The sequence below is a fragment of the Nyctibius grandis genome, chromosome Z (assembly GCF_013368605.1).
Source record: "Nyctibius grandis isolate bNycGra1 chromosome Z, bNycGra1.pri, whole genome shotgun sequence".
Taxonomy (NCBI): Eukaryota; Metazoa; Chordata; class Aves; order Nyctibiiformes; family Nyctibiidae; genus Nyctibius; species Nyctibius grandis.
In genome coordinates this window covers 22,806,782-22,828,324 of record NC_090695.1, presented here as the reverse complement: position 1 = coordinate 22,828,324, position 21,543 = coordinate 22,806,782, and the positions used below count along the sequence as shown (strand labels likewise).

Genomic DNA, 21,543 nt, shown 5'->3' with positions numbered 1-21,543 from the left:
ATGCTAATGCCACGTTAGCTGCTGCCATGACTCAGAGAGCAAAGACTTGTTAAAGACTAAAAAGGCAGAACAGGCTGATTAGCCCTTTCAGAACAGAAAGGTATCCTGCCAAAGCAGCATTTTCCTTCTCCAAACCTACAAGAGCTCTGTCCTGCTGCCATCCATCCCTCCCTTTCCTTTTCAGCCTGCCACAGAAGCCATCCATCTTCCTACTGCCCACACTTTTGGCTGTCCAGTCTCACAGTGAGCCATCAACCCCCGCCCAAGCACTGCTCATGCTCCCTGCCCCTCATTTTAGTCCCAGGAGCCATCACCCATCCTCCCATACACATAGCACTTGGCAAACGGGTTCTTAACATGCCTATCCCCATATGAAAACTACATTCACAGAGCGAGTCCTGCAAGCCTAAACCTGGCTCAGGATCCCTGCCCCAGCTCTCCACTGCTCTATCCCAGAGAACACACCTGCAAGGAAGGCGCTTGGCTTTAGGCAAAGGCTGAAAATACAAATGGATGGAAGACCTCCAGCAAAACAGAAGTGCATAAAGAACTGCATTCAGTCAACAAAAGACTGTAAACATGACCCATAACTCCCATGGGGAGAGAGAGGCAGATACTGGGATGGAGGGAAGTCAGCAAGGCCCAGAAGTTTTAGGCAGACACAGAAGTGGTGGTAGATGCAAAAATGGCCACGGCCACAAACATTATGCAGTATGTTCAGAAGGGACCAAGAAACAACAGCCAACGTGACCTATAGAGCAGGCACCACTCCCCAGCCGTGAACAATGGAGGCCCTGGCAGTCAGCACACAGTGCCTCCTGCTGCCACACTTTACTCTGGCTGCTTTAAAACTCAGAAGTCTGCCTACAGACCATGGACACATATTCCTCCCCAAGATCAAACCGTCCTTCCTTCTCCTTCAACTCCTCCTGCAGCTGTCTCACCCATTGCTGCCCAGGAGTATAGTGTAAAGCCTTCAGAGGAAGATGCATCAGAATTGCTACCATCTGCCACTTTGTTCAAGATCTCTGCCAGTGAGGACATGCCTGCTTTGCTGCTCCTCTGAGATCCAGCTGTTGTCCCTGGTCCTCCAGAAGGAAGCATTCATCTTTGACATTTTATCTGACTGCCAGTCCCTCTCACATCCAGCAGCAACCTCCTGATACTGACACTGAAGTAGCTTTTACTCTTCTTATGGCACAGGTTAATGAGAAGAATCTATTCCTCAGGGCCCCAGGCTGGCATTTTTAGGAGGGCAAAATATTGCTGGAAGGATAGTTGTAAAAAGAAAAGGGGAAAGAAAGGGGGACAATCATGAAGAGATAAAACGGTCAGAAAGGGGCCCATCATGGTGCAACTGACACAGAAGGTAGGTTGGTTATAAAAAAGACTAGCGGATATGAAAGCGTAGTGAAAGAGGAAGGTGAGAGCCAAGAACAGACTGTGGGCTCATGGACGACAGCCAGTATGAAGGCACAGATGCCACCCAGCTGTTGGCATAGCAAAGGAAGCACATGATGACATTACACAAACAGTGGTCCAAGAGCATTTTCCTAGTACACATGTGCTCTGTACACACTCACTGCTTGGTCCCTTATGTCCCCATTAGGGGTAGGAGTACATCAGATTAACAGCCTGCAGAGGATCTTTCCATTTCGCTTCATCCAAAATAGATCTCTTCGGTGCGCATAACAGTACAGTATAATAAAATGTAGTAGTACGCTACTGCAAACTAAGAGGCTAATATTAGAAAGTATCTACACAGCTACTTTTTCAGATAGTCTCTCCAACACTATTATCCCAAGCTATGCAGCAACTAGGATGAAGATCTTGACTTGGAGTTCTGGGGGAAGCCGGCACATGGTAGCAGGTTTCATTTGCTCCTCTGAAGATACTGCGGTATTCTGCATAAACAGGAGTTTCCCAAATGCTTTATGCTAAGGCATATAACACAGTGGTAGTCAAGCTGAATGACAAAGAAACTGCAGATAACAAATACATGAATAGCCTTTATGATAAGCAACAGTACTGGTTTAGAATACTGACAGTAATAAAAAATGTTCAAATTTGCATTTCATAGGAGAGACGGGGGAAAAAAAGACCTCCCTCCTGCTCTAAGACAAAACAAAAGTGTCTCATTGGGATTTCATGATCCTGACATCTCTAGAAAGTCAGCCTATACTTTACATAATGGAATGGCAATAATACTGAAAATTTTAAGGGGAAAATTTCTAATGCCAGAATGCCTGCCAGAAGATGCAAGGTAGGCAGATCCCTGCTGTTCAGCAACTGCCTCTTTTACCCGAGAGTAGATGTTTAGAATACAGGTGATATCATTGCTATCAGAGGAACAAATACGTTATGCAGAAACTTAAGTGCTTCTTTCCTTAAAATAAAACCAAATATTTATTTGTAGATTACCCTTTAATCTCCACCAAAAAAAAAAAAACAGCAAAAGAAAAAAAAACACAAACCTATCATTAGAATTCTTTAAGCAGAACACAGGTTCATCAAACAATCAAGTAATCTCTCTAGAGCCCCACCGTGACCCCAATCCTACAGAGGCTAAATGTGTGCAAGCTAGAAATTGCACAGCCTCAGAAAGCTCTCTCTGTAGATTAAGAGATTATTCAAATCTTTGCAGTATCACTGGCAAAAAAAAAAAAAAAAAAAAAATCAATTCATCAATACAGCACAGGGCAGCCTGGATCATGCAATTCATGAGGACATTACAATTCTTGTGCCAAACAACTCTTTTTGATCAGCTTCGAATTTTCCTTAACTGAAGAAAACTAGGCTTCACAAAATTAATGCCACTGGGAAAAAACAAACCAAGAACAAGAAGCTGTTTCAGTATGTCAGATTTTTGAGTTTTACTATTTGAAATTCAAGCTGCACTGACTAGCAGTGATTACCCACATGACGTTCTTCTGCCAGTTTTCTTACTGGGTAAAGAGTTTCTCAGGCAGTAGAATAAAACAGGTGGTTATATGGTCATTTGTTCTTTTTGTGTATGGCATACAAGTTTGAAGTTTTACTAGAACAAATATCAAAGAGAAACAATTTTACTCACTCACAATGCACCTTCTGTTCACAGAACAAATGAGAGGACGCAGCCAATGCTAATTTAAAAATACTTAGTAGCAAGTATCTTTCCAAAATATTTTTGTTATTCAACATGCGTCTACCACATTTGCCACTGAAAGTCAGAATTTAATCACATAATTATTGCATTCACAAACCAAGTTACCCCTAGACCCCAATGTCTGCTCAGAGATCACTACTCCCTTGCTTTAGCAGCTCACATTTCCAGCCATTAAATTCCCCTAGCATTTTCCCTCTGCTCTTGCTATATGCTTTGTTGCTTCTATGCACACAGAAACACTGCAAACACCACAAACTGCTGTTTCAAAAGGTAATGCAGGATACAAGGACAGAACCAACAGAACCAGAGCAGTTCAGTGAAAAAGACTGCAAGCTGAAAAGGCTGCTCAGGGGAGTGGACTGTCACATGGCAAGAGCAAGAACAGGAGGTTAGCCAGTTTGTCAGACCTCCATCTCATTACTCCTTTTTGCCTCATTTTGTCAGGTTCACTGCTCAAGTTTTAGTAGTGAACTGATGAGGTCTTTTCTACTGCTATTTCTTTGTAGAGATTGAATTATTTTAGCACCTCGGTACCTGCCTTCACATCGCAGGTAACACATTAGCCTTGAGATCTGGCCCTCAAACATCTAGGTTAAACCTCACGCTATAAAAGAATTATTTGCATGTATACAAATATTTTAAATATTTAAAATGTCATATAAACTATTGTACTGCAAAAACATTTTTTTAATTTAGGCAAAGCACGGAGGCACACAGGTACTTGATTTTCTTTGCTTCCTCCAAGAATCATGCTATTCCCCCATCCTGAAATTCTGCAACATTCCTACAGGACCACAGCTTGACCTTAGAGGCTGATTTCATTTTGCTTCTTCCCTGTGGCTTAATCTGATCACAATTTTGGTAAAGAATTACTTAAGATTATTTTTCATTCTTGACCCTGTCCTGTCCCTGCCTATGTAGCCGAAACAAAATCCCAACAGGGCATAGCACACCCAGAGCACTGTGGAGAAGCATAGTACCTGGTCAAGCATGAGTCAGGTGATAATTTACGTTACTTAGACACCACAACATTCACAGAACAACAGTAGATAAAAATCACATTACTCAATCAAGCTTTATAACCTGAATGCCTCACTTTCTGTACATCAATTCTCCAGGTAGCCATGTTATTTCAATAAATTTTGCCATGTGCTGGGCCTTGTAAATATGTAATTAAAGAATATAATGGACAATGCCGTATGAACATATGTCCCATTAATACAAAGAATAGTTTTAAAATACACAAAAGTCATCACTGACTTTTTTTGTATGTATACATAAAGATTGTGTGCATGCGCGCACACACACGAGCATGAATTTACTAGTAACAAGGTTTCAAAAAGCTTAAAAATATCCTCAAGTAGTGTATACATCTTCCACTGAAAAGAGACACAATGAATTACGTTAAAACAGATCATTCCTTTTTCTAACATATGATGTGATAAATCATAAAGAGAGGACATCACTGTGTAAAATCCACACATATACTAGTAAAACATGAGTCAAGAGATAACATGTCTCTCTTATTACAACAATGTAATAATATTGGTACAAATGAAGCAGGGATGCAAATGTGCATGTGAAAGTAGCAAAAGAAACAACAGAACACGATTAAACAGAATGGCCTACACTGATAGTCAAAGACACAACTAACAGCAATAGAAGACCAAGGGATGTGTTGTTTACACCAAAATCAGGCCCGTGCTCTCCACAGCACAAAGGACTCGTCCGCAAAAGACCCTGCGCCGACAACAGGAAGATGGCAACAAGCCTACACAGCACACTGCACATGTCATTACTCTTCCTGTTAGCCCAACACAGCTTTAAAACAAGGAAACACAGACAAGGGTAGCAGACTTGAATAAAATTTATGGAGGCTGAAGTAAGCAAGATTGTGAGGGAAAAGGATCATGCAATGGTAACTGTCAGCTCCTAAAGCATAAAAAAGCATGTCTAAAAATGAGTTTTTCATTGTTAATCACAAGGAACCCAAGAGATGTGATGAGGACTCAACAGCTGCTGGCCCTGTCCCCCATGTCATACACAAGTGACCTGCCCAGACACGTAGACTTTGTGAAGTATTTTGAGTTCTTTGTTCAGAATTTGCATCAAAATCTCAACAAAGCATACATTAAACAGATTTAGAGTTCATTAACAGACCTCAGAAAAAGTTGTCAGTGGAGGAATCTCCTTTGTACAAAGATTTTTTTTTTTTACAAGTTCATAAAATTTTATCATCTGGCTTGATTCTATTCAGCACTTTCATCAGTGATAAGGAAATTAGATTTAAAGCCACTGATGCATAAGCATACACACAGGTCCTGAAACATACATACAATAAGACAAAGCAAGTAGCAGTCTTTCTTACATGTTTTGGGGTGCTTGGAGGCTTTTGTTTGTGTTATTTTTCAATTCTTCACAGTTACTCAAAATTCATTTCCTTGACTGTCTTTGAGAGTTGTGTCCTTCAAGCCACAAAGCAGCCTATGCAATTAGGGAGATAAAACTCAGAGGGGGCTGTTGGGAGAGTTAAGCTTGTACAATCAATGTATATTTCACTTCTGAGTTTTCCTTCAGGTGCTCTGGCATCCGATCAAAACACTTTTCCTTATCACAGTTCACCTATATACATAGACAATTTTTTTCTAGATATATCTATCTGTAAGCATACGTATTTACATGCACACAGAAACTGTCAATCAAATTCGTTTTGTCCACCTACAAACTCAGTAGGCCTGTCCACCTACTACTCACTGGCCTTAGAGCTTTTTTTCTTTTGTTATAGTGTAGTTGGCATGATTTCATAATTCCGTTCCACTGAATTCCCACTTTTTCCCTGAGGTTAACTGATAGTCCATATTTGTCATTGATAAAAACTTTCTTACAAAACTGTTATTAACTTTCTTGAAACTTATTTAAATCAGCCCCTAAGCAAGTAGTGATTTTAACTAGTGTTTCTCTTGAATTCTCGGCTGGTCACACTCTTATGTTGCCATTATCCAACGATATCAGTTGCTTCACTGTAATGCATAAATGAATTTTATGAAAATTCTGTGACCAACTTTGACATTTCCACAGGTGCAAGCAGATTATATAATTGCTGCTACAGAGCTAGAGTCCATATTTTATAATTACTGAAATTAGTTTCAGTAATGTCAAGAGAAGGACTGATGCAGGAAAAATAAATACATAAAAGTTAACTAGCTCTAAATTAAACTGAAGTTGACAGATTAAAAAAAGAAAAAGGAAAGAGAACTGATTTAGTCTGGAAAAGTCAGGTATTTTACTTCTAGGGCAGGTGTTTTAACCACTGAAGCTCTAAAGAAAGGAGGAACCTTCCCTACCTACCTGCTTACTTCTTTTTAAGTATTACTGTTTCTGAAGGCTCCTCTCCACCTCACAGAAGCCTGTTGTTAATTCATTTTTAGGAGAAAAGAATTTTAGACCAGAATGTACCTACTTAAAGCTGAGGATAATTTCTGTGCCACAACCTTTGAGTTAATGCCCTGTCTCTCTGTAGTTCTCATTTTACTGTACTCTGTGCTTATGGGAAGGAAACAGAACAGAATAAGGACACTGATGCCTTAAATGCAATGCTGGACGCCCTCCTGGTTAATGCACAACATACACTGAGAGGTAACATAAATAGGTCAGTGAAAATACAGAGCATGTTTTTTAACTGAAGCCTGTTGAGCTTGCAGGTTGACAGCCACAGAGCTAGATGAAAAGGTGGAATAACTCCACACACAGCAAGAACCTGTGTGCCCTATGGCACAATCAGGATACCCTTGGCAGATGAATGGCAGGTGGGGTTCAACAAGTAAACAAGCATTGCCAACTCTCAGCAGGTAGCACAATGTGTTGGAATGGATGCCACAGCTAATGAACTCGGAATAACAGCTACTGCACTGGTAGACTCCCCTGCTTATGGTTTCACTGGCAGTAAGTCAGCATCACCCCCTTTTACTGCGTATCTGATCAACTGAATAAAAGAACCCTGAGTAGCCCTTGTGGCATCAAGTTGAGCACATAGCTAAGTAAGTCCAAGAGCTCTGGCTGGTTCAGCAGAACAGGTAGGGAAAGGCTGGTACTCTGTATCAGTCAAATACCACTTCTTTTCAAACAACCTGTTACTCAATATGCTTTCTGCCAAATACCCACTTTTCCATACAACCATGTTATATATACCATATCCCATCCCACTGAGACTTAGAATCAGCAGTCTCCTTTATGTTGTCATAGAAAAAGTATTTTAAAATTATCTGCGTATATATGGAAAACAACTCTGATTGGTCCAGCCAGTAACCAGTCTAAAATAGGTATAAAAAATAATGCAACAGATATAAAAGAAAGCTTAAATATTTTGCACGCTAGCTCTTTGAAACACACATGGTGAACCCTAAGCAAGACACCTTTCCTCATGCGTCCTCTTTCCTTTCCGTCCTCTTTCCTTTCCTCCTTTGATTGTATCATATAAGAGAATAAGACATCATTTCAAAGAAGAAGAAGAGGGGCATGGGTGTGTAGAGATCAGTATCAGTCATTCATCAACCCAAACCTCACTTTCCAAGCTTCTCTACTTGATCACCCCTGAACCAGCTCTCCCCCGTCCTGCTTAAAGCTGCATCCTTGGCATGCAGTTCATGACTCTGAAGCTCCAGAAGACAAAGTAATATGCCTACCTGGAGCCATTCAGGACCTCTAGATGCTTATGGCAATAAAAAAATAGGACCTTTCACATTGTGAAATTCAGTCTCATGCCAACATGCATGTAACACGCAAACAGAGCTGCCAACATGGCATACACACACAACCTCTGATACTAGAGCCCTTGCTAACTTCAGAATTATGAGCCCTATTAACTAAGATAGTAGTATTAAATATTTTAAAATATCATCTGCAGAATCCTAAGCACTTTAATAACTAGCTATGATTATGCTGATAAGGGGCTATTTCCTTTACTATACTTTAATAAAGTCTCAGCAACATTACAGAATGTGCACTTACATCTCCGTGATCAGCTATAAAAAAATGTATATGAAAGTTCAATTTTAAACATCATAGCAAGACTAAACAAGGTCATGGCTACAGATAAAAAAAAAAAAGCCTCAAAAGCCACGTTCTGCTCTGGCTGAAGTCAACAGGAGTTTAGCCATTAACTTAACAGAGGCAGTCTTTTGCCCACACAAGAGCTTCAGGTTAATATAAAGCACTAAGGGCACCAAAAGGAGGCATCAAAAAATCATTTTCCTTAACTGTTCTTCTCTTTATCATTGCAATAATCAAATACTTGACATGGAATTAGTTTTATATTTTCTTGACTTTTCTTAAATAATGGGTTTGCTTACTATTTAGTGTAAGACTTTTTATGTGTCAGGACCTAAAAAAGGGAAATCTTTTCCAAGTCAGCAGATGTCCTACAAAGTATGGAATTCTGGTATGCCATTTAGGTCAGAACAAAAGAGCACTTAACTGCACTTCCCCAGCAATTACAGTTTCAGTTATTCACAAACCTAACCTTACAATCACCAAAAGCTACACAGTACTATCAAGCTGAAAAACAAGTATAGAAAAATAAAACCAAATAACTGGCCTTTTGTGCAAGGGCTTAGGGTTTTATTCACGTGTTGTCACATTAACACAAGCTTATTCATGAACATTGATAACCTCATAGCCCTAAGGTATTTTTTGAAAGAAAGTAGTAAGTGAACAGAGCTTGTTTCTTAAGACATTTTTCTATGTTCTTATCCCAATATTTTCTCAATAATTTTCTAATAAAGAACAAGAAACAGATCTAAATGAAAATACAAGCTTTAAAACCAAACAGCTCAAAAACACTAGAAAAACAAAGCCAAGGTACAGAAATCTGAGCAAAGTACAACTAAACCACAGTATCTGAGTTCATATTGTTCTAACTCAGTAATAATTTATACAAGAATATACAGTCTTTACTTCCAGTAATCAAAATAGTATACATTTAGTAGAACTCACCTGTTCTTTGTTCCTACCTTTTCATCCACAGGTCTGATGACAGAATTTTGTAAGGGAACAGTTTTACTTACGTGTCAAGTTTCATTTATATCATTCATGAAGAAACCAAAGGTTTTCCTTGATTTTTAGCAAGAGAAATCTTCAATACAGAACAAAAGCTTCAACGTAAGAACTTTTTGTCACTTTGGAAATCCCTCACAATAGCTCCTCTAGAAGAAGGGGATGTGCATAAAACAGGTCACTGCACAACCCATAGGTTTTCATTTACAGTCTTAATTTCTTTGTATGTATTCTAAGGCAGATCAAGTGCCACATGTAACCTTCATTTTAACTGCCTTGAAAAGAAGGCCAGCCTACCCAAAAACTGTCAAAACTACATACTATACTGTGAGCACAATAGAAAAAAAACTTCATGTACTTACAAACTTCCTCTTCTTGGAAGGCTCAACTCCTTCTGCAATAAAAAAAAGTTAACACTGTATTAGGTATAAAACTTATTTTAATTGGAAGTTGTTTTTCTAAGACAAGTACTGCAATCCTCCCATCCCACCAGCAGCAGATAGGTAGTGTATTTGGACTACAAAGTAGTGGTGTATTTGGACTACAATAAAAGATGACACAGATTTTACATGCACCATCTTTTACTTGTTGCCTTCCATTCTTATTTGAAATATCAACATTAGCAATGGGAAAAGTGTAGGCCTTTTTGTAGTAGCAATATTCAAATACTTCAAACAACAGACGGATGTTATAGAAAAGTCTTGCAGTCAGAGCCATGATGCATCGGTAATAGTATTAAAATTTGTAAGAGCCAGTGTCAAAAATACAGCAAGTTCTTTCCAGCATCCAACATTTGCAAAAGTTAACAACAGGATCAAGACCTAAATAGGTGACCATCACCATCAAGTTTTCTACACTACATACTTTAACGCGAAAAAGATGAAGTAAATAACACTTTGGTCAATTATAAATCATTACAATTTATTAAAATCTTCTGCAAAGTACTAGCATAACAACTAAAACTGCTGTTGTACAAAAATTTCTACAACTTTTGCTGAGAATAGTAACACTACTGTTTATGGGACTGACAAGATAGCCTGCTAGCCAAATGGAAACTGTAGACAAACATTTTACTAGCATTTCAGGGTAGAAGGAAGCCACAAGATCCATGAAGTTTTGCCCATCAGAAATAAGCGTTATATATACACCCACAAGTAGATTATCTTGTATTGTATAAATCACAGAATAGCTGAGGCTGGAAGGGACCTCTGGAGATCCTCTTGTCCAACCTGCCCAGAGCAGGGCCAGTGATTCAGCAGGTTACTCAAGACCACATCCAGTTGGGTTTTGAACATCTGCAATGATGGAGACTCCATAACCTCTCTGAGCAATCTGTTCCAGTGGTAACTACCCTTACTTTTTTCCATTTCTCCCATGAACTTATATTCTAAATGCTACATTAGTTAAGCCTTCTTTGCAATCATGTTCAGCAGAGAGTACCGCCTGTGTTTAACAAAGGGACAACTTTTCTGACCTAGAGGATACACAGACAGATAACATTTAAAGTTGAAGAGCACCACGAAAGACAAGGTTGCCTATGAGTGTGATTCAAGTTACATGGACGGATGTCTTTAGTCACTTCATTGCATTATTTTATGTTTACTTTGAATATCCTCACAAGAGGCTGTTTTAAAGTATGTAACAGTTTCCATTCCAGAAGTTATCAAAGAAATAATCGCAAAATTCTCTTTGAAAAGTAAATATATATATATACACACACATGCTGTGTATGTGTACACATGTTTATTTCACATAGCACATACAGCAAAGTTATAGGTATTGGCCAGAAAGTGCACATGAAAATACAATAGAATGGATAAAAATAGTTCAGCCAGGCACTTTAGAAAAGGACATAAGGGAATGAATAATTATGTATTCTTTAGAGACTTTGAAATGGTGTGCAGTAAATAAAGCTTGGGCTGCTAACTGAATGGTAAGGATTAAAATATCAAATAGCTGCTCCATCCTTGAGCACCACCCATCCTGTTCACTGAATGAGGCAGGAAAAAATAGTGTGAAACAATGTAATTAGAGATCACAACGCAAAGGCATAGGAGAGCAGAACTAGGGGTCTTGGTAACAAATTCTGGCACTTCCTAGGAAGTTCCAGCAACTGTTCAGAATTTGCAACTTTAAAACAACATCTTTTAGCATAACATGTGCTTACATACAAAAGAACAGTTACACCTGCATACAATACTGCATTATGAAGCTGAGTAATTCCCCTAAATTTAAAATGTCACATTCGTCATGAACAGAATGTAACTGCAATTTAGAATCCATGTGCTTCCCTCTCTATGTTTTTTTTCTTTAATATTTACAATGTCATTGTGTTCTAACAGAAAACTTTACTTGTAATTCTAGGCACTGTCATACTGTAACAGACAATGATTGTGGAAAAGTTGCCAAAAATGTATGAACAAGAAACATACTTCATTTTGCATCTATTGCACAGAGTTGCAACATGTACTTTAAATTTGTTTCTTATGATTCGGGTCTTTTTTTTTCCTTTTTTTTTTTTTTTTTTTAATCAGAGTGTTTTGGTTATAGTTTATCATTATAACAGCACAGAAAATGACAGACACTGCCTTCTGTAGATACTTGAAGTCACATTAATTTCTTGGCCCATTCTCATGCATGCTATCCTGAAGCACTAGTTTTGACTACAGAATAAGGTTCCATAAGATATGATTCACTGTAACGACTTGCTGGTAAAGATGTTAAGAACTGCCAAGATCTCCCCATATAAAGTAAAAAATGAAACAAAACAGAATCACAGAATGTTAGGGATTGGAAGGGACCTCGAAAGATCATCTAGTCCAATCCCCCTGCCGCGGCAGGATTGCCTAGACCATATCACACAGGAACGCGTCCAGGTGGGTTTTGAATGTCTCCAGAGAAGGAGATTCCACAACCTCTCTGGGCAGCCTGTTCCAGTGTTCGGTCACCCTCACCGTAAAGAAGTTTTTCCTCATATTTATGTGGAACCTCCTGTGTTCCAACTTGCACCCATTGCCCCTTGTCCTGTCAAGGGATGCCACTGAGAAGAGCCTGGCTCCATCCTCATGACACTTCCCCTTTACATATTTCTAAACATTAATGAGGTCACCCCTCAGTCTCCTCTTCTCTAAGCTAAAGAGACCCAGCTCCCTCAGCCTCTCCTCAGAAGGGAGATGTTCCACCCCCTTAATCATCTTCGTGGCTCTGCGCTGGACTCTCTCTAGCAGTTCCCTGTCCTTCTTGAACTGAGGGGCCCAGAACTGGACACAATATTCCAGATGCGGCCTCAGGTATATAATCCATACAGGAAGATTTACAAACATTGCAAATGAAGTATCTGTAAGGTTGGATTTTAGAACCGTAACATATAAACAAACAAAACAAGGAATGAAATAAACCAAATATCCTTTCTGGATACTATCTATATCCTCATTTTTTCCTCACAGCATTGATGTTAAAATGCAAGGTCATTTCTCTCGTGCTTCTCCAGCTTGACTATCTCCAAGACATCCCCGCCCCCCGACATAGTAAACTGAAGCTTATTTTTCTGTCTCAGATCAGGCTGAATTTTTACAGCTCCTACATGATTTTTTTCGTGTCACTTAAGACTCACCTGCCCCGAAGATTTTTGCACAGCCTGAAAAAATTATCAGATTATCAGCTGTGTCAGTACAGACTTTCTTACTCCACACAAGGCTTACCAACATTATGCTAGCTTTGTAACAGCACAGTAGAGCTCCACAGCTGGGTCTACACAAAGCAGGTGGGAAAAGTGTGAACATGCTCTATATGGGGTTAGCCTATAGCTTCGATTAGAGAAATAAATAATTTCCTAGGTATGTGAAAACCATCTGTACCATTCAAAAGCTAAAGTGCCATTTTTGCACTGTTTCTCCCAGCCATTTTACTCACAGCCACTGAAAACAGGGAAGCACTGAATGATATCGTACCAAAAATCACTCAATTCTTCAGACTTGCGAGGCTCCAGCTCAAATCTCAGTTACACTGCAAATGACCGATAACGACTTCACAGTTTTCTGGCATTACACTGTGTCCTTTCTGAAAGTCCCAATAAAACAGACTCAAAAGATCAGCTGTCCTAGTTCTGCTGCCCAGTATCCAACACGTACGGACTGCAAAACAGTGGTGTCAAGACCTTAGCAGGCAAGCCCCTGGAGTATTAAAAAGAGAAAAAGATGCCTTCACTACCACTCTGCATGGTTCTCAGGCACCAGCTCTGGCCCAGGGGACACTAATATGCTCCTTTGTCCTTGCCCTATGTGGAATCCTCCTCTGGCCAGTTCGAGTTGGGATGGTTTTAGAGCTGTTTCAGTCCACTGCAATAACACAAAGCAGACTCAACAGACCAGAGACTCTTGCCCTTGATGCCCTTTGTGTCTCGAAAAACATGGTCTGAAAACATAATAAACCTTGCCTCAGGTTTAAGAGATCTGTGCAAGTCTGTGGCACATTGCTGTGATGTTGCATTAAGACCCACGTGTACTGAATTTAATTGCAGCTATTATTAATCAGTTCAAACTTGATACTCTGTGCATTTTACTATCAATAACATGGCTTTACAAGCACAGATGTGTTTTTATTATTTCAGTAATTATGATTCTTCCTCTGGTACTACACATCTGTAACACTTCAGTATGGACAAGTTCAGTCAATGTACCAGAGTGCAGATACCCAGCCTTTTAAAAAAAACACACAGACCAAATAAAGCACACTGAACTTTATTCTGGGTCAAAGTCTTCACCCCACTAACTAGAAACATGGTTTAAATAACAGAACTATATAAAAAGGTTTAAATGACAGAGGTGACTTAGAAAATACTAACTTCATCTCATTTCTTGTTACTACTACCAGCAAATTACAGAAAATTTAAAATACTGAATTTCCTCTCCCCTATATGGGAAGAAGATGCCATTAACTTATTGCTTGTTGCTGGGTTCAATTTTAAAGAATCAATACAAAGCTGACACATTCATAAGCTGCTAAAGGCACAGCTAATGTTGTCAATACAGGTTGACTTTAGAACCATGGTAAATTTGCTTCATCTTCCAACAAGAACTGCAATGTTCAATTATTCAAAAAGTCTTATCTTTCAGGGTTTTCAGTCGTCCATGAAGTAGCCTGACAAAACAAACCTTTTCAAGACAAATTTCAGTAACACATTCTTCAGCTGGGGAGGTGGTACATGTGATGAGATTATTATGAGGTGGGTTTTTGTTGGTTTTTTTTGTTGGTGGTTTTTTTTTACACTGTTGCTCTACCCATCCATCATAGGCTGTAAGCATCTGAGGGCTTTCTGGTAATGTTTGTTAGATCTTAATACACTGCATTAAGAATAGGTTAACATTGTAACATTAACACTGCATTAAAACAGTAGGAAGAAAAAAACATCACCAGTGACACATAATTCACCTTCTTCGGATAATCACTGACAGAAAGAGTCACTGCTTTGAGGGATGAATTAAAAGGATTTTCTTTTCAAGCAATTACTGTGTTTTTGCTGAAGAAAAGTTGGGGGATGGCAGCAGATCTTGAAGTTGGATGTGGGAATAAGGAAAAAAAGCATGGCAAGTAACAGTATAGGATTGTTTTGATCTATCAGGGAAAGGGGTTGCACTGTGCAAGAGCTTTTTACAAGCTAATCTTGACCTCTTCATAAGATCAATGTATCAACTCATTGTATTAATCCATTCTAAATACCTTCTAAGCAAGGCAGTGGCAGGTTATGCTTTTTATGTGATTGCTTCCAACTTTGCCAACATTCAGTTCTTCAGATTCACAGAGCGTATTATCAAGGGGTTCAGCGTAGAGACAGATCAGCCACCTCAAACACCCTAAGCGTTAGCGTCTCACATCATATGTGTGTCTCCTGCTGTAATTCTGTTCCTCCGTCAAAGCTGTCCTTTGTTCTTATGACAACTTACAATGTTTCCTGGTTCCAAGAATAGTAAGCCTTTGCCTCAGAAATGGTTTTCTATTTACACTAGGTTTGAATTTTAGGAGTGGCTATTGATTAAAATTTCCAGTTCAAGACAGGATTAACCCATTTTCAAAAAGGTGCAGAAAGATGTTCAGCTCTTTCTTTGCCAGTCAAGGTGTTCTCACTCAGATCTGATTTCTTACAAGACAGGTATAACTGTAAAATTGTTCTCCCTCCCAGATAACCCAAGTGAGTTCGTGTTTGGACCACCTCTTTCTTAGCATTACTAGTCTGAACTGGCTTGTCCAAGATGCAATTCTATATTCACTTTCCTGTACCAATACCTTCTTCACTGGTAACACAAGTCCCAGTCAAGATCACTGTCTTTCCCCTTCCACACCGGCTGACAAGGAGCTAGGCATTATTAATGCCTTACAGTGAAGTCTGATGTTCTGCCTTTCAGCTGAAGGCTTCCATAGTTTTGCTTTGACTGGTATTCTTCTGCAAAATCTCTTACAGCATTAAAAAACACTGATCCCTATGGAAGAAGATGAAACATTTCAGAATGATTCCATACGCTAACAGTAAGGATTCTCCTGCAAACTACACTGTAGTCTGAAGTCTTTCCAATTATGGGATCAGTAATAACATTTAGCAACCTAAAGAAGTTGATCAGAAAGAATTACATTGTTTAAGAGATACAATACAAATTACATTCGCAACTAAATTTTTAAATAAATTAACAGAAATTAAAAAAACAACTCGTACACCAGAATGCATAGGCTTTAACTAACGCCTGTTTTTTTTTTTTTTTAAGGGAGACAAATTACCACAACAGTTTCTTCAGAGACAGTACCAAGAATCTAAATTATTGCTTGGTAGTCAAAGATACTCTCTGAAAAGAGCGGATACTATAGGAGTCAGTCACTGAAAGAAGTTTTGAGTGTAATCTCCTTATTTACCTTGGAAAGAGAAAAAATAATAATCAAATTGACTTGGCCAGAAAAAAAAGAAGACCAAAAAAAGTTATATAAACACACCCTTTATGGGAATAAAATTCATCAACAGAGAAAATGAGAGAGAGAAATGCCAGTTAAAAACATGCCTATTGGCATCTCTAATTGGATCAACTGAATCCATAAATACTCAATGCCTCAGGGACATACCTTCAGCTAAAAGCAGCAGTGGCAGAACACAAACTCCACTTCCTTACAACAATCATGCAGCATAGCTTATTTGGAGAGTAGCTACTGTAATTAGTAAAAGGTGAAAACTCCCTTTAATGAGAAGCACAAACCCTTTTGAAAGAGAGTCATTTGACTGCTGCCAATGTTAACTCAGTGAATGTGTGTATTCATTTTCTAGTGGTCTGACCTTCACTTCTTTCAAATACTCCCTAATAAAATATAGTAAAAAAATACTACTTTAGGTTTTGTTTGCTGCCTACCATGTTGCATTCCTAGCTCAACTTTTAAAAAATCAATAAATAACCATGTTTCTTTAACAAAAACACGTGAAAATTCTGAATTAACTTTCCACCTCAAAGTATACAAAATCATTTCATCTAACAGAGTGTTAGAAAATCCATGCTCCATTCTGACCTGCTGTTGTACAGTCTATTTCACCCCTTGGCAAAGTACCACACCACTACGTGACTAACAGAGAAAACGCATGGACTGCATGCGTGTTTGAAACACCAATACTAAATAGGTTCCAGCTACCAAGTTCACACAAATATTCCCATTTTTGTAGTTTAAGAGTGCTATCATATATTAAGGGAAAACAAAGGGGAGGGGGGGGAAGAAATCACACAGCTGCTGTTGAAATCAGTAACTAGAAGATAAAATTATTAAGCCTGCCTTCAGCACGAAAGAGACTTGCCTACATTCAGGCTTTGATTTCAATAGTCTTTGTTAGTTATTTTGTACAGAGTAGAAGGGGCTAAAAAAAGTCCGAACACATTTATTCTTTTTTCCAGGACTGATTACCGCTAGCAAAACACAGGCCTTGCTCTGCCTTGACACATTTCACAATCATCAGCTGGAAGAGATCACATACACTGAAAGGGAAAAGTACACTGGAACTAAGTTTTAAGCCATGTTAATCAGAGGAATTGAGTCACAAGCATCTTGCCAAGGCACTCTTGCACGCATAGTGCCCACTCTAGGACCCACAGAGCTGAGCTCTGCAGCTGCTCTTCACACACCAAGGGTAAAGAGAAGATTCTGGGCAAGCCAGGAACAAAGGGCACAAATAACTCACTTTTCCCCCCCCAAAAAATGACATTGAACAGCAGCAGCAAAACACTACTTTTTTGCTTTCAGCAGACAACAGAAATATCTCTTTTGCAGAAAAAGCTGATTTATATTTGCTCTATTAGTGACTCCAGATCTTCTGCCCCTTATGCAATTAAAGGTCTCAAAATTAGAGATTTTGCTTAATGTTGACATTTTAATCAGTATTTATAAATTCAAATTTGATCGGTTCGGCTTACCCCCCAGGTTATTGGTAATACACTCCACTGACGTGGAAAAAAGGTTCAAATTCTAGGGCAAGGGTCATACTGGAAAAATTGAGACTGTCTGGAGACCAGCAAGGTAAATATTAACCCTATTTGTGAAAACAGCTTAGTCAAAATGTATGCTTTATTTTTTCACTTCAAAACTGTAGCCACATGTTTCTCTCAACAAGCTGAAATTTGATTATTTCCTATAGGGCTTTAAATGCCCTGAAAAATTCGGAAAATCCACACTAGTGTCTGCCACTCCCAAAGGAGAGCCCATTCTAGCTTAGGGAGCCACGTTCTCATGACCTTTTGTCTTTGCCACTATTATGAAGATCTTTTGTCTTTGCCACTATTACAAAGAGCAAATTATTGCTCTTCACGGGCCTTCTCAACACATTCCTACCTTGTCTCCTCATTGTTTGCCACACTTGCTGCTTTCTCTCATGCCCCACGTTGGGCGCCAATAAATCTGCCATGGTTTAAAGCTGGGCCGGCTATTAAACCTGTGGCAGACGCTCTCTGTTAACCTTCCCCCCCCACACCCGAAGAGAAAGGGAAAAGGGAGAGAGACTTCTGGGTTGGAAAGTTAAAACAGTTTTAATAAACTATAATAATGAAAAAGAGTATAATAATAATAATAATAATAATAATAATAATAATAATAGAAATAATCAAATATATACAAATATATACAAAACCAAAGTCGAGCTCCCCCAGTGTCGGCCACGTCACCACCGGCACTGCAGGGCAGGCTCCGGGAAGGCCCAGGCTGGGCCCAGCAACGGTCAAGAGCTGGATTCAGGGATGCACGGATCGGGATCGGGGGCAGCAGGAAAACAGACGGAGTCCTCCTTGGACACTGGCCACAGCAGAAAGAGAGCGAGACCCTCGTGATCCCCCACCTTTATACTGAGAATGACGTGTGTGGGATGGAATACCTTCGTTGGTCAATTTTGGGTCACCTGCCCTGTCCGCTCCTCCCTGCAGGTGTGACCCCCCTTCGGCTCTTCACTCGTAAGCAGTGAGGAATTTAGCAGTGACCTTGGTTTCTCTAAGACTAAGTACAGCAAGAGCCTAAACTTCAAGCATTATCAGTTCTGGAAGCAAACGCTGTCTGCAAAACATGCAGTTAGTTTCAGAATATGCAGTTACTTAGAAGAGACTTAGCTGAAAGGAAAAATCACTGAAAGGAAAATTGGCCTGGTTTAGGCCAAACCAGGACACTGCTGAATTGTAAAAGGTTACTGTTGCTACTATTCTTCCTATACGGTAGGCAAGAGGTCACCCCCACCACTAGCTGTTGCACAAACCTTCAACTACTACTCAACACTCCAAAGCAAGAAAAATTGATTTCAACCTCTCCAAAGACAGTATGGCAAAAATCCCATGATCCTTACTGATACTACACTGCTCTCTCTGCTGATGTTATCCAGTTTCTCTAATTAGCTGCAATCTCAATTTTGAGTATCCACTGCAGGGAAGACGAGAAGAAAGGTAATTTTTCTTTGGGGATTTGAATGCTCTTTTCACATATTCCTTTCCTTATCATAAAGGGATCATAACACCAACATTAGCAGTCTGCTATTTTGATTTTCATCTGAAAGTCTCAAAATGTCTGCAACAACAGGTATATATGCTACATCAGTCACTGGTCTAAAAACTCTGATGCACACAGGAAGCTGACGTCTAGCAAAGACTACCTTGAGGCTCAAGCCCAGCTTCTTAATCCTGACAATTTCATTGGAAAAATCCTTGACAAAACAATGCAAATTCCTAGAGCAGTGATGGATCACAGTGTGTAAGAATTTGTGAACCCTTGACATGAAATAAAACAGTTACAGCCTAGGCAAGGTTTTAGCTAAAAACCACAGTGGACAGACAATCCTTACCTATAGAAAACAAAAATGTAACAGTGATAAATCCTTTTCCACAATTTATATCATTATTTGGTCTCTCTGTATCTACTAGCAATAAAGTCAGGTATATTTTATAGTTTTTGTTTGGACTACCAACATTCTAGGTACACTGAGATTAGGACCCAGATAATCTTTTCGTTTATTGCCATTTTACAGTCAATTTCATCCCCCTCTTTGTCCAATATGGTAGATGGATTGTTCCAAGTCAAACTACAGTTAATCACATCAGCAACCGTATTAAGTTTGTGCAAGTATTAAGTTTTTTAAATTCCCTTTTACCTTTGACTGATAATCCTATTTATACTCTCTTAATAAGGTCTAACAGGATAAGTGAAGGTTATTCAAATTTATATCTCTATCTAGTATGTTTGTCTGCAAGCTTCTGTCGTGAAATATCTACTAATTAATGGGAAGAACTTTCCAAAGGCAGAGATTTATGGTGTGACTAGTCTCACAGCCCCTCAAAAAAAAAAAAGATAAAAAAGGATTAGGACAAACACCTATTCAACATGAAACAAAAGTTAGAGTAGCTAACCATAGTTTCTTCTTCTCTACACTTTCTAGCTGTTCTTAAGCCAGCAGGAGGCAACCCAATACTAATCGTACTCTGCAATAGGGAACAGGATAAAAAATTCCTCCTAGTTCCTATACTGATTTATATGAGCCATCTGGTACACTAAGTCCAGAAGCTTTCACTTTTCCTGCAGTCGCACCACCGAGACGTTTGAGTAAAGGAAAGCACCAGTGTATTTTACATGGTAATTTCATTAGTGAAGATAAGTACATGCAGAATAAAACAGTTCTCTGGGGGAGAAAAAACAACCATTCTTTTGATGACACAAACCTTGTCTCAGTATGGTTGAAATATCTCCCAACACTGGTTCTCTTCCCCATCCCAGTTCTTGGTAAACATTTCAAATTCTAGCCCACAATTCAGTCCCACTCTATCCATTTTTTTTTTGTGTCCACACTATGCAGACATCCCACACCTAAATGAGGATGTATGTTCACTAATTTAACCATACCTTAACACTAACTTTACATTTCTGTAATATTCTTTTGCACATATACCAGCATTTATGCTAGCCAAAAAATTCCTAATACTATTTCTACCACAGCTATTTCTATTTTTAATCAACTGGGAGGCATGCAAGCACCATTGGGATGGAGGCCACACATTTGAAGTAACAGCTGCAAACATCTAATTATAACTTGGTATTAGCTTCTACAAAACTAAAGCTTTATTAAGGAGAAAAGGGAGTACTGTGGATTAATTTTGTTTCTGTTTTGGGGCAGAAGGTTATAAACCCTAACACAACGAATATTACACTACTGATGGGCTGACTTGTTCAGGAGATTAATTTTACAAGGAACACAATGTTAACTTGCAAAGAGAGGATCCACCTGTAATATCTGACTGCAAACTATTTTCTGCTTCTATTTATAGGCCTGCCAGACTCTCTAACCTTTGGTAGACATAACTTTCTAGCAATCAATTAGCCATCAAACCAACCTTCTATCAGCTGTTGCCAGAGAGGAGTGCTAGGGAATACTACTTCTTTCTCTGCACTCCCCTGACTACTGGATGATTTCTTTTTCAAATGAGCAGATCCTGTGATGAACAAGTTACAGTATTACCCTACTCTTGGAGCAGACTTTTCAATTTGTGTTGAGTTTGCAGCAAAAAAGAAGTAAAATTCTAAGAATGCATGTGGGTTTAAAACATACTTAAGACGTAGCCTAGCAAGATGTACAATGGCATCCAATCCATCTAGTCATCTATTATTGATAACCATAAGTAAATAATTATTTTTACTGAGGCTTCCCAGCTATTTAAGACCTTCAGTCTAGGTTCAGCAGGTGGAGACATGGTTCTCAACAGCAAACTATTTCTTTACAATTACAAGTCATGAGTCACTGAGGTAAGCAGAGGTAAACAGTTCTAGAAATTTTTTATCAGCTTAGAAAGTAGAATATGTGCAATACT

At 39.0% G+C, this 21,543-nt stretch overlaps 1 protein-coding gene across 2 annotated transcripts in view; it reads right to left on the bottom strand.

The window, feature by feature from the left end:
- The window catches only part of MAST4 (microtubule associated serine/threonine kinase family member 4), a 191,118-nt gene that overhangs the window by 167,582 nt on the left and 1,993 nt on the right, over nucleotides 1-21,543 (bottom strand). For both annotated transcript variants that reach the window (XM_068423165.1, XM_068423167.1), the window contains exon 2: nucleotides 9,559-9,590. In XM_068423165.1, coding sequence (XP_068279266.1) covers nucleotides 9,559-9,590 — 32 coding nt within the window. The remainder of the gene's footprint in view (nucleotides 1-9,558; nucleotides 9,591-21,543) is intronic.